The following is a 15,169-nucleotide window of genomic DNA, read 5'->3' on the forward strand; positions in this document are numbered from 1 at the left end:
TGTTGGCTGTGTTGTTGGCTGTGTTGTTAGCTGTGTTGTTGGCTGTGTTGTTGGCTGTGTTGTTGGCTGTGTTGTTGGCTGTGTTGTATTACTGTAGCTGTGTTGTTGGCTGTGTTGTTAGCTGTGTTGTTAGCTGTGTTGTTGGCTGTGTTGTTAGCTGTGTTGTTGGCTGTGTTGTTGGCTGTGTTGTTGGCTGTGTTGTTAGCTGTGTTGTTGGCTGTGTTGTTGTCTGTGTTGTTGGCTGTGTTGTTGTCTGTGTTGTTGGCTGTGTTGTTGGCTGTGTTGTTGGCTGTGTTGTTAGCTGTGTTGTTGGCTGTGTTGTTGGCTGTGTTGTTGGCTGTGTTGTTGGCTGTGTTGTTGGCTGTGTTGTATTACTGTAGCTGTGTTGTTGGCTGTTTTGTTGGCTGTGTTGTTAGCTGTGTTGTTGGCTGTGTTGTTAGCTGTGTTGTTGGCTGTGTTGTTGGCTGTGTTGTTGGCTGTGTTGTTAGCTGTGTTGTTGGCTGTGTTGTTGGCTGTGTTGTTGGCTGTGTTGTTGGCTGTGTTGTTGTCTGTGTTGTTGGCTGTGTTGTTAGCTGTGTTGTTTGCTGTGTTGTTGGCTGTGTTGTTGTCTGTGTTGTTGGCTGTGTTGTTAGCTGTGTTGTTGTCTGTGTTGTTGGCTGTGTTGTTGTCTGTGTTGTTGGCTGTGTTGTTGTCTGTGTTGTTAGCTGTGTTGTTGTCTGTGTTGTTGGCTGTGTTATTGTCTGTGTTTTTGGCTGTGTTGTTGGCTGTGTTGTTAGCTGTGTTGTTGGCTGTGTTGTTGGCTGTGTTGTTGGCTGTGTTGTTGGCTGTGTTGTTGTCTGTGTTGTTGTCTGTGTTGTTAGCTGTGTTGTTGTCTGTGTTGTTGGCTGTGTTGTTAGCTGTGTTGTTGGCTGTGTTGTATTACTGTAGCTGTGTTGTTGGCTGTGTTGTTGGCTGTGTTGTTAGCTGTGTTGTTGGCTGTGTTGTATTACTGTAGCTGTGTTGTTGGCTGTGTTGTTGGCTGTGTTGTTAGCTGTGTTGTTGGCTGTGTTGTATTACTGTAGCTGTGTTGTTGGCTGTGTTGTTGGCTGTGTTGTTAGCTGTGTTGTTGGCTGTGTTGTTGGCTGTGTTGTTGGCTGTGTTGTTAGCTGTGTTGTTGGCTGTGTTGTATTACTGTAGCTGTGTTGTTGGCTGTGTTGTTGGCTGTGTTGTTAGCTGTGTTGTTGGCTGTGTTGTTGGCTGTGTTGTTGGCTGTGTTGTTAGCTGTGTTGTTGGCTGTGTTGTATTACTGTAGCTGTTTTGTTGGCTAGCTCCTCTGAACAACAGTGTCTTGACTAGTGAGCACATTTTCTATGCCAGGCGAAATCACACCTCATTGTTATGGATGTTTCCAAATAACTGTCACTAGAAAACTGCTTAAATAAATGCAAATGCAGCTACTTTGTTGTTATTCTGGCTGCACTTTTTGACGTGACTGTAAGTTAGCCGTAGTTGGCTAGTTAGCAAGGTATACGAACGTTGCCAGCCAGTATGGCAATCGAACATGTAGAATGAACGTCTGGGTCGCATCCATAGATACAGAACAAAAAGACTGAACGATTGGGTCTCATCTCTAGTAACCAAACCAATAGAACGAACAACCAGCCAGCTTAGGTAGCAACCCTAGATTTGTATCGGGACTATATATTGTGGAAGGATGAAATAGTGTCAATACATTCAGCAAAATAATGTTTTTAATAAAAATATTCCAATAATTATTTGAATATGTTGTTCACCCGTTGTAAAAAACTGAAAATGCCCTTGAAGCCGGCGTTTGATAGATATATTGGCACGGTTTTCCAGTCCTCGACTTTGTCTCCGACCTAACTACACCCGTGCCAATATATCCTCCAAACAACGGCTTCTCGGGCTTCACTTAAAGCAGAGGGAAGGGATCAGATTTCACGTATCTGTATTGTGTGTGACATGTGCCTGTATCCTGCATCTTCTGTCTCAGGGTTGTAGTGGTGATGAGAGAGAGATGGCAAAGGCAGTGGCAGACGTTCTGTCCAGGCAGGATAAACAGGTTGTTATGGAGGGACAGGAGCCTGCTGAGTTCTGGGTGGCTCTGGGAGGGAAGGCCCCTTACGCCTGCGACAAGAGGTACACACACACTGCTGACACGGTACACACAGACTGATGACACAGTACACACAGACTGATGACACGGTACACACGCACTGCTGACACGGTACACACAGACTGATGACACGGTACACACGCACTGCTGACACGGTACACACAGACTGATGACACGGTACACACGCACTGCTGACACGGTACACACAGACTGATGACACAGTACACACACTGATGACACGGTACACACAGACTGATGACACAGTACACACAGACTGATGACACGGTACACACGCACTGCTGACACGGTACACACAGACTGATGACACAGTACACACACTGCTGACACGGTACACACAGACTGATGACACGGTACACACACACTGCTGACACGGTACACACAGACTGATGACACGGTACACACACACTGCTGACACGGTACACATACACTGATGACACGGTACACACACTGATGATACGGTACACACAGACTGATGACACGGTACACACACTGCTGACACGGTACACACAGACTGATGACACGGTACACACACTGATGATACGGTACACACACACTGATGACACGGTACACACACACTGCTGACACGGTACACACACACTGCTGACACGGTACACACACACTGATGACACAGTACACACACACTGCTAATACGGTACACACACACTGTTGATACGGTACACACACACTGCTAACACGGTACACACAGATTGATGACACGGTACACACACACTGATGACACGGTACACACACACTGCTAATATGGTACACGCACACTGATGACACGGTACACACACACTGCTAATACGGTACACACACACTGATGATACGGTACACACAGACTGATGACACGGTACACACACACTGATGACACAGTACACACAGACGGATGACACGGTACACACAGACTGATGACACGGTACAAACAGACTGATGACACGATACAAACAGACTGATGATAATAGAACTAGAATGACACTAGACCTAGGATGAAACTATAAGGTCACTTTAACTCTACCTACATGTACGTATTACCTCAATTACCTCGACAAACCGTTGACCCAGCACATTGACTCTGTACTGGTACTCCCTCTATGGAGCCTCCCTATTGCTCATTTTATTTTAATGCTGATATTTAATTACTTTTATTTTCTTTTTTTTAATTATTATCTATTTTTTTTACATAACACATTTTCCTTCTGAACCTCTTAAAGCTGTTGGTTAAGGGGTTGTAAGTAAACGTTTCACAATAAGGTCTACCTGTTGTATTCTGAGCATGTGACAAATACAATTTGATTTGAAAAAAAAAATGATAATAGAACTACAACTACGATGATACTAGGATGACACTAGAACTAGGATGACACTAAAACTAGGATGACACTAGAACTAGGATGACACTAGAACTAAGATGACACTAGAACTAGGATGACACTAGAACTAAGATGACACTAGAACTAAGATGACACTAGAACTAGGATGACACTAGAACTAGGATGACACTAGAACTAAGATGACACTAGAACTAGGATGACACTAGAACTAAGATGACACTAGAACTAAGATGACACTAGAACTAGGATGACACTAGAACTAGGATGACACTAGAACTAAGATGACACTAGAACTAGGATGACACTAGAACTAAGATGACACTAGAACTAAGATGACACTAGAACTAGGATGACACTAGAACTAAGATGACACTAGAACTAGGATGACACTAGAACTAAGATGCTATGGCAACTAGGATGACACTAGAACTAGGATGACACTAGAACTAGGATGATACGGGAACTTGGATGACACTAGAACTAGGATGACACTAGAACTAGGATGATACGGGAACTAGGATGACGCTAGAACTAGGATGACACTAGAACTAGGATGACACTAGAACTAGGATGAAACTAGAACTAGGATGAAACTAGAACTAAGATGGCACTAGAATTAGGATGACACTAGAACTAGGATGACACTAGTACTAGGATGACACTAGAACTAGAATGACACTAGAACTAGGATGACACTAGAACTAGGATGACACTAGAACTAGGATGGCACTAGAACTAGGATGACACTAGAACTAGGATGATACTAGAACTAGGATGACACTAGAACTAGGATGACATTAGAACTAGGATGACATTAGAACTAGGATGACACTAGAACTAGGATGATACTAGAACTAGGATGACATTAGAACTAGGATGACACTAGTACTAGGATGAAACTACAACTAGGATGACACTACAACTAGGATGACACTAGAACTAGGATGACACTAGAACTAGGATGACACTAGAACTAGGATGATATGGGAACTAGGATGACACTAGAACTAGGATGACACTAGAACTAGGATGATACGGGAACTAGGATGACACTAGAACTAGGATGACACTAGAACTAGGATGACACTAGAACTAGGATGACACTAGAACTAGGATGATACTAGAACTAGGATGATATGGGAACTAGGATGATACGGGAACTAGGATGACACTAGAACTAGGATGATACGGGAACTAGGATGACACTAGAACTAGGATGACACTAGAACTAGGATGACACTAGAACTAGGATGACACTAGAACTAGGATGATACTAGAACTAGGATGACACTAGAACTAGGATGACACTAGAACTGGGATGACACTAGAACTAGGATGAAACTAGAACTAGGATGATACGGGAACTAGGATGACACTAGAACTAGGATGACACTAGAACTAGGATGATACGGGAACTAGGATGACACTAGAACTAGGATGACACTAGAACTAGGATGATACGGGAACTAGGATGAAACTAGAACTAGGATGAAACTAGAACTAGGATGACACTAGAACTAGGATGACACTAGAACTAGGATGATACGGGAACTAGTTTGACACTAGAACTAGGATGACACTAGAACTAGAATGAAACTAGAACTAGGATGACACTAGAACTAGGATGATACGGGAACTAGGATGAAACTAGAACTAGGATGACACTAGAACTAGGATGACACAAGAACTAGGATGACACTAGAACTAGGATGAAACTAGAACTAGGATGACACTAGAACTAGGATGACACTAGAACTAGGATGGCACTAGAACTAGGAATACACTAGAACTAGGATGGCACTAGAACTAGGATGACACTAGAACTAGGATGACACTAGAACTAGGATGACAATAGAACTAGGATGACATTAGAACTAGGATGATACGGGAACTAGGATGATACGGGAACTAGGATGACACTAGAACTAAGATGACACTAGAACTAGGATGACACTAGAACTAGGATGACATTAGAACTAGGATGACACTAGAACTAGGATGACACTAGAACTAGGATGACACTAGAACTAGGATGATAAGGGAACTAGGATGACACTAGAACTAGGATGACACTAGAACTAGGATGCCATTAGAACTAGGATGACACTAGAACTAGGATGACACTAGAACTAGGATGACACTAGAACTAGGATGACACTAGAACTAGGATGGCACTAGAACTAGGATGACACTAGAACTAGGATGACACTAGAACTAGGATGACAATAGAACTAGGATGACATTAGAACTAGGATGATACGGGAACTAGGATGATACGGGAACTAGGATGACACTAGAACTAAGATGACACTAGAACTAGGATGACACTAGAACTAGGATGATATTAGAACTAGGATGACACTAGAACTAGGATGACACTAGAACTAGGATGATACGGGAACTAGGATGACACTAGAACTAGGATGACACTAGAACTAGGATGACATTAGAACTAGGATGACACTAGAACTAGGATGACACTAGAACTAGGATGACACTAGAACTAGGATGACACTAGAACTAAGATGATATGGGAACTAGGATGACACTAGAACTAGGATGATACTGGAACTAGGATGACACTAGAACTAGGACGATACGGGAACTAGGATGACACTAGAACTAGGATGATACAGGAACTAGGATGACACTAGAACTAGGATGATACAGGAACTAGGATGACACTAGAACTAAGATGCTACGGGAACTAGGATGACACTAGAACTAGGATGACACTAGAACTAGGATGACACTAGAACTAGATGACACTAGAACTAGGATGACACTAGAACTAGGATGACACTAGAACTAGGATGATACTAGAACTAGGATGACACAAGAACTAGGATGATACTAGAACTAGGATGACATTAGAACTAGGATGACACTAGACCTAGGATGACACTACAACTAGGATGACACTACAACTAGGATGACACTACAACTAGGATGATACGGGAACTATAATGAAACTAGAACTAGGATGACACTAGAACTAGGATGACACTAGAACTAGGATGACACTGGAACTAGGATGACACTAGAACTAGGTTGACACTAGAACTAGGATGGCACTCGAACTAGGATGACACTAGAACTAAGATGCTATGGCAACTAGGATGACACTAGAACTAGGATGATACGGGAACTTGGATGACACTAGAACTAGGATGATACGGGAACTAGGATGACACTAGAACTAGGATGACACTAGAACTAGGATGACACTAGAACTAGGATGACACTAGAACTAGGATGAAACTAGAACTAAGATGGCACTAGAATTAGGATGACACTAGAACTAGGATGACACTAGTACTAGGATGACACTAGAACTAGAATGACACTAGAACTAGGATGACACTAGAACTAGGATGACACTAGAACTAGGATGGCACTAGAACTAGGATGACACTAGAACTAGGATGATACTAGAACTAGGATGACACTAGAACTAGGATGACACTAGAACTAGGATGACATTAGAACTAGGATGACACTAGAACTAGGATGATACTAGAACTAGGATGACATTAGAACTAGGATGACACTAGAACTAGGATGACACTACAACTAGGATGACACTACAACTAGGATGACACTACAACTAGGATGATATGGGAACTAGGATGACACTAGAACTAGGATGACACTAGATCTAGGATGATACGGGAACTAGGATGACACTAGAACTAGGATGATACGGGAACTAGGATGACACTAGAACTAGGATGATACGGGAACTAGGATGACACTAGAACTAGGATGACACTAGAACTAGGATGACACTAGAACTAGGATGACAATAGAACTAGGATGATACTAGAACTAGGATGACACTAGAACTAGGATGACACTAGAACTGGGATGACACTAGAACTAGGATGAAACTAGAACTAGGATGATACGGGAACTAGGATGACACTAGAACTAGGATGACACTAGAACTAGGATGATACGGGAACTAGGATGACACTAGAACTAGGATGACACTAGAACTAGGATGATACGGGAACTAGGATGAAACTAGAACTAGGATGAAACTAGAACTAGGATGACACTAGAACTAGGATGACACTAGAACTTGGATGACACTAGAACTAGGATGACACTAGAACTAGGATGAAACTAGAACTAGGATGATACGGGAACTAGGATGAAACTAGAACTAGGATGACACTAGAACTAGGATGACACAAGAACTAGGATGACACTAGAACTAGGATGAAACTAGAACTAGGATGACACTAGAACTAGGATGACACTAGAACTAGGATGGCACTAGAACTAGGATGACACTAGAACTAGGATGGCACTAGAACTAGGATGACACTAGAACTAGGATGGCACTAGAACTAGCCTGATAATAGAACTAGCATGAAGCTAGAACTAGGATGACAGTAGAATTAGAACTAGGATGACACTATATATAGGATGAAACTACCACTAGAATTACACTTGAACTAGTGTCTAGATTGTTCATATTCAGGTCCCTATTGCAATATCTTTAGATGTAATCCTGATATTGGTAGATCTATCGGTCTGAACATGTCATTTGACTCTGTGACATCAAATGCTGTCATGTGACTTTGTGACGTCACATCCTGTCTATCAGACTGCAGAAGGAGGAGACTCCCCACAGCCCTCGGTTGTTTGAATGCTCCAATCAGACTGGTCGGTTCAGGATGACAGAGGTGGAGGACTTGACTCAGGAGGACCTGGACCAGGATGATGTCATGCTGCTAGACACCTGGGAGGAGGTGAGGGGTCAGGGGGTCATCACTTTGGTTACCTGGGAGGAGGTGAGGGGTCAGGGGCCATGACTATTGTTACCTGGGAGGAGGTGAAGGGTCAGGGGCCATGACTATAGTTACCTGGGAGGAGGTAAGGGGTCAGGGGCCATGACTATAGTTATCTGGGAGGAGGTAAGGGGTCAGGGGCCATGACTATAGTTACCTGGGAGGAGGTGAGGGGTCAGGAGCCATGACTATAGTTACCTGGGAGGAGGTGAGGGGTCAGGGGCCATGACTATAGTTACCTGGGAGGAGGTAAGGGGTCAGGGGCCATGACTATAGTTACCTGGGAAGAGGTGAAGGGTCAGGGGTCATCACTTTGGTTACCTGGGAGGAGATGAGGGGTCAAGGGTCATCACTATGGTTATCTGAGAGGAGGTTAGGGTTCAGGGGTCATCACTATAGTTACCGGGGAATAGGTGAGAGGTCATTGCCACGGTTACCAGGGTCTTGGGCCCTGGGCTCAGTCGAATCCTCTGGTAACATGTGATTCCAGTAGTTGATGTTTAAACAGAGATGAAGCAAGTATCATGTAGTTCTCATGTAGAGCATGACTCTACATAAAGCACAGTTCACTTCAGGGAAACCATACCATCATTACCACTGAATAACCCTGACTCCATATTTGTCCAATCCCGTCAGATCTTCCTGTGGATTGGCAGGTCTGCCAACGAATATGAGACCAAGGAAGCGTGTAACAGTGCTCTAGAGTACCTGAGGACCCACCCAGCGGGGCGGGACCCTGACACACCCATCATCTCTGTCAAACAGGGCTACGAGCCACTGACCTTCACCGGATGGTTCAACGCATGGGACCCTCAGAAGTGGAGCGTGAGTAGATCTGGGACACCAGCCATCACCGCTAGAGGGAAAACGGGATGCACTGCTACAAATGTGACTAGATGTGTTTTATTGAGTAACTTCAGCAAAGTGAATTGAATTTATTAGGGGAAGAGGTGGGGACTCGAGTCAATCTGTGTTTGTTAGTGTGTTCTGTGCATCTATTTACAGTCAGGTAAAGTTTGAATAAATGTATTTATGATTCTTAACATGAAGATCACAGACCGGTGATCTGTTACCAAACTTTTGTTACCAAACTGGTGTTACCAAACTGGTGTTACCAAACTGTTGTTACCAAACTGTTGTTACCAAACTGGTGTTACCAAACTGGTGTTACCAAACTGTTGTTAACAGACTGGTGTTTACAGACTGGTGTTTACAGACTGGTGTTTACAGACTGGTGTTTACAGACTATTGTTACCAAACTGGTGTTACCAAACTGGTGTTACCAAACTGTTGTTAACAGACTGGTGTTAACAGACTGGTGTTTACAGACTGGTGTTTACAGACTGGTGTTACCAAACTGGTGTTACCAAACTGTTGTTACCAAACTGGTGTTACCAAACTGGTGTTACCAAACTGGTGTTACCAAACTGGTGTTACCAAACTGTTGTTAACAGACTGGTGTTACCAGACTGGTGTTTACAGACTGGTGTTTACAGACTGGTGTTACCAAACTGGTGTTACCAAACTGTTGTTAACAGACTGGTGTTTACAGACTGGTGTTAACAGACTAGTGGATCTTCTCTTCTCAACAGGGAGGCTCCTCCTATGAGGAAATGAAACAAAACCTGGGTGATGTTGCATCTATCTCTCAGATTACTGTAGTAAGTGATTCACTAACACACTCTAGCAATAATGTTACTAACTCAAGTAACAAAAATAACCATTAGCCACCTTGTATTGTCATTATGATATAACCAATACAAGCCTAACCTTTGCATGCATCAAACGTGAATGATCGTAAGCAAAGAAACTCGTAAGCAAAGAAAATTCATTTACATATGTTCTAAATCATCCAACCAGCTTCCACTTGTTAGTTTGGATATCAGCTTTCACCTGTTAGAGGGGATATCAGCTTTCACCTGTTAGAGGGGATATCAGCTTTCACCTGTTAGAGGGGATATCAGCGTTCACCTGTTAGATGAGATATCAGCGTTCACCTGTTAGAGGGGATATCAGCTTTCACCTGTTAGAGGAGATATCAGCTTTCACCTGTTAGAGGAGATATCAGCTTTCACCTGTTAGAGGAGATATCAGCTTTCATCTGTTAGATGGGATATCAGTATCTACATCTCACTCCTCCTCTTGTTTCATGTAGAATCTGAACAACACAGAGCTGAGTAAGGGTTCTGCTGGGGGGAGTAGTGGAGGTGCTGGGTACAGCGCTCCAGGAGGCCCAGCCCAGTTCAGCTCTCCACCATCCTACAAGCTCCACCTTGGGACAGGAGGGGGCTCCTGTGGCCCTTCCAGCCCAGCCACCCCTGGAGGTCAGGACTGCCTGTCCACCACCTTCAGCACTACCCTGTCCCCCACCCTGTCCTCCCCCTCCCTGGGCCCCTCCATCACCCTGGTCCCCTCCACCACCCCAGCTCCCAGGACTGGAGAGTACCTGGGCCCTGAGCTGCTGATCAACAAGAGCCCCAATGAGCTGCCCAAGGGAGTGGACCCTAATAGGAGAGAGGTGAGGATGCTATTATAAAATAGTACTGCTGAGACTGTATTGTACAGCAGGTTATTAGGGAAATGGTCATATTTTCGTTGTTTACTATTTGGACAAATCAGGATTGGGAAAAGGTGGTTCCTAAACTGGTTTGGTGATTTTCAAGCCCGTGTGATAATTGGTTTCCACAGCACACAAAGTAAAAATTGGATATATCGTTAAAATTCAGGAAAACAGAAAATGTCATTTTTGGCCCTGATAAACATGGCTGAAATTAGAGGAAGAGGGAGAGGGAGGCCTAGAGTTTCCATTTGGGTGGAGACTTTTACACAAAGGTAATCCAAATTGTTAATGGCATTCCCCCCAGAAGTAAAAACAGGAAATGGCAAACTTTCTCGAAATACTTTTACTTCTGGGGAACCAAGATTAGTGTTATGGTGGTGAACTGACAGCAGGGGCCAGCAGGGGTCAGCATAACACATGAAATACGTCTCTCTCACTCTCAACTCAAGGGCTTTATTGGCATGGGGAACATATGTTTACATCGCCGAAGCAAGTGAAATAGACAATAAACAAAAGTGAAATAAACAATAAAAATAAACAGTAAATATTACACTCACAGAAGTTCCAAAAGAATAAAGACATTTGAAATGTCACATTATGTCTATATACAGTGTTGTAACGATGTGCAAAAATATCTCTCTCTCTCTCTCTCTCTCTCTCTCTCTCTCTCTCTCTCTCTCTCTCTTCTCAGGACTATCTCTCTGATGTGGATCTGGAGAACCTGCTGGGTTGTTCTCGGTCTGGTTTCCAGCGGCTGCCCATGTGGCGGCAGAACGACCTGAAGAAGAAGGCAGGGCTGTTCTAAGTGGGCCGTCGCGTCAGTTGGGATGACATCGGGACATAGCTTATTAGAGTTGAAAATGTTCCTTGATTGTGTTCAAGTTGTTTTCAAGTCGAGAGAGAGCGGGAATGTTTTTTTTAAATCGTTTTTCAACAGAACAGTGTAGAAGTGGCAGCAACATGCTGAACTGAAGACCTGGAACAGAGACACTGTGAACTGTGAGAACAACTCAAAACAAAAGGTTCCATACCTTTCACATCCAGGTCAAGGTAGATGCACTGTATAGACGTGTACTTCATACATACTTCAGTTGAATGTGTGCTATGCCTGATTACTAACAGTACAACCCTACAAGCAGTAAAACAGAGAGACCTTTAAAAAATACATTATTTATTGAACAAAACTATGCCCAGTTGATATGTTCTACCAGCTGAACAGAATAAACAGCAGGTATTTTTTAAACATTGATTCGATGAACATGTCTTTATTTTTTTTATCTCATGATCAGTTGCTATATTTGATGTTTTGTTATATTTTCTCTACATTTCAAAGATGAGTTATGATTTTAAAACAGTTTTTTTATGTATTTTCTAACAATCAAACATAATGAACAAACCCTCTCATAATCACAAATCGAATTATCATGAAGCCTGTCACCAGATCTCTAATAATAAAACAATATACAATCAACTTACTGTTTCAAATTCTTCTTTTAGTTTGTGTAAATGCAGTTGAGTGAAAAACGAAATGAATAAATATTACAATATACAGAGCCTTTGGAAATTATTCAGACCCCCCACATTTTGTTACATTTTGTTACGTTTCAGCCTTATTCTAGATAGATTAACTAGATTAAATATTTTTTTCCCTCATTAATCTACACACAATACCCCTTAATGACATCACAATACCCCATAATGACATCACAATACCCCATAATGACATCACAATATCCCTTAATGACAAAAAAAAAGAGGTTTAGAAATTTTAGCAAATGTATTACAAATAAAAAACTGAAATATCACTTTTACATAAGTATTCAGACCCTTTACTCAGTACTTTGTAGAAGCACCTTTGGCAGCGATTACAGCCTTGTGTCTTCTTGGCTATGACGCTACAAGCTTGACACTCCTGTTGTCTTGGCTGTGTGCTTAGGGTTGTCGTCCTGTTGGAAGGTGAACCTTCGCCCCAGTCTGAGGTCCTGAGCGCTCTGGAGCAAGTTTTCATCAAGGATCTCTTTGTACTTTGCTCCTTTCATTTTTGCCCCAATCCTGACTAGTCTCAGAGTCCCTGCCGCTGAAAAACATCCCCACAGCATGATGCCACCACCATCAGGCTTCACCGTAGAGATTGTGCCAGGTTTCCTCCAGACGTGATGCTTGATGCATTCAAGCCAAAGAGTTCAATCTTGGTTTCATCAGACCAGAGAATCTTTCTCATGGTCCGAGATTCTTTAGGTGCCTTTTGGAAAACTCCAAGGGGGCTGTCATGTGCTTTTTACTGAGGGGTGGCTTCCGTCTGGCAAATACCATAAAGGGCTGATTGGTGGAGTGCTGCAGAGATGGTTGTCCTTCTGGAAGTTTCTCCCATCTCCATAGAGGAACTCTAGAGCTCTGTCAGAGTGACCATCCGGTTCTTGGTCACCTCCCTGACCAAGGCCCTTCTCCCCCGATTGCTCAGTTTGGCCAGGCGGCCAGCTCAAAGAAGAGTCTTGGGGGTTCCAAACTTCTCCATTTCAGAATGATGGAGGCCAATGTGTTCTTGGGAACCTTCAATGCTGCAGAAATGTTTTGGTACCCTTCCGCAGATCTGTGCCTCGACACAATCCTGTCTCTGAGTTCTACGGTCAATTCCTTCAACCTCATGGCTTGGTTTTTGCTCTGTTATGCCCTGTCAACTGTGGGACCTTAAATAGACAGGTGTGTGCCTTTCCAAATCATGGCCAATCAATTAAATTTACAACAGGTGAACTCCAATCAAGTTGTAGAAACAACTCAAGGATGATCAATGGAAACAGGAGGCACCTGAGCTCCATTTCAAGTCTCATAGCAAAATAAATTAAAAAAAATGTTTTCAGTTTGTCATTATGGGCTATCTTGTGTAGATTGTTGAGGATTTTTATTTATGTAATCAATTGTAGAATAAGGCTGTAAACGTAAAATGTGGAAAATGTGGAAAATGTCAAGGGGTCTGAATACTTTCCGAAGGCACTGTATACAACTCCATAATGTCTTTATAATCTGATATAGAAAGTTGCAATGTCTCCTGTTATATTGTTACTCGGCTGATATTAAGAGAAACACACTTCCCTTAATATCGGACTCAAACCCCATTTGATGCATGGAACAGATGAGGGTTGAGCTATGTCTACATAAGGGTGATAAAAATGTACAAAAAACTCACAAAAGCGCTGACGAAGGCCTTGAGGCCGATACCTAAAGCTTAATGAAGAGTAGTGATACTGTCAGGAGCAGTGTGCAGGTTTCTTCTTTGTTCTCATCTTATTCAACTGTTACCATGCACCTGCAAAAAAGATAACTCAGATGTGCAAATGCCTTTTGAATTTTGCATTACAGTTTTTACAACTACAGTTTTCACTCTGCACTCTGAAATTGTAACGGTTTTCTTGATGAGAAGGAGAGTCGGACCAAAATGCGGCGTGTCTATTGCAATCCATGTTTAATGAAGTAACACACTAAACACAAACACTATCAAAACAATAAACTTAACGAAAACCGAAACAGCCTATACTTGTGTAACCTAACACAGAACAATGACATCAGGACACTAAGGACACTAAGGACAATCACCCACACCAAACTCAAAGAATATGGCTGCCTAAATATGGTTCCCAATCAGAGACAACGATAAACACCTGCCTCTGATTGAGAACCACTTCAGACAGCCATAGACTTAGCTAGAACACCCCACTAGCTACAATCCCCATACATACACACCACATACAAAAACCCATGCCACACCCTGGCCTGACCAAATAAATAAAGATAAACACAAAATACTTTGACCAGGGTGTGACAGAACCCCCCCCCTAAGGTGCGGACTCCCGAACGCACCTCAAAACAATAGGGAGGGTCTGGGTGGGCGTCTGTCCATGGTGGCGGCTCCGGCGCGGGACGTGGACCCCACTCAATCAATGTCTTAGTCCCTTCTCCTCGCGTCCCTGGATAGTCCACCCTCGCCGCCGACCATGGCCTAGTAGTCCTCACCCAGAACCCCACTGGACTGAGGAGCAGATCGGGACTGAGGCAGCTCGGGACTGAGGGGAAGCTCAGGAGTGAGAGGAAGCTCAGGAGTGAGAGGAAGCTCAGGCAGGTTGATGAATCTACCAGATCCAGGCTGGCTGGTGGTTTCGGCAGATCCTGGTCGACTGGCAGATCTGGAAGAGTCTGGTCGACTGGCAGATCTGGAAGAGTCTGGTCGACTGGCAGATCTGGAAGAGTCTGGTCGACTGGCAGATCTGGAAGAGTCTGGTCGACTGGCAGATCTGGAAGAGTCTGGTCGACTGGCAGATCTGGAAGAGTCTGGTCGACTGGCAGATCT

At 43.4% G+C, this 15,169-nt stretch overlaps 1 protein-coding gene across 1 annotated transcript in view; it reads left to right on the plus strand.

Moving 5' to 3' along the window:
• Window positions 1–12,298, plus strand: part of LOC139366862 (villin-like) — a 70,763-nt gene extending 58,465 nt beyond the window's left edge. Inside the window, exons 15-20 of the mRNA XM_071104556.1 lie at window positions 1,994–2,139; window positions 8,084–8,228; window positions 8,904–9,092; window positions 9,860–9,928; window positions 10,423–10,785; window positions 11,519–12,298. Of these exons, the coding sequence (XP_070960657.1) occupies window positions 1,994–2,139; window positions 8,084–8,228; window positions 8,904–9,092; window positions 9,860–9,928; window positions 10,423–10,785; window positions 11,519–11,632 (1,026 nt within the window). The 3' untranslated portion in view covers window positions 11,633–12,298. The remainder of the gene's footprint in view (window positions 1–1,993; window positions 2,140–8,083; window positions 8,229–8,903; window positions 9,093–9,859; window positions 9,929–10,422; window positions 10,786–11,518) is intronic.
• Window positions 12,299–15,169: the final 2,871 nt, after the last annotated feature.

This window comes from Oncorhynchus clarkii, chromosome 15 (genome assembly GCF_045791955.1).
Source record: "Oncorhynchus clarkii lewisi isolate Uvic-CL-2024 chromosome 15, UVic_Ocla_1.0, whole genome shotgun sequence".
Taxonomy (NCBI): domain Eukaryota; kingdom Metazoa; phylum Chordata; class Actinopteri; order Salmoniformes; family Salmonidae; genus Oncorhynchus; species Oncorhynchus clarkii.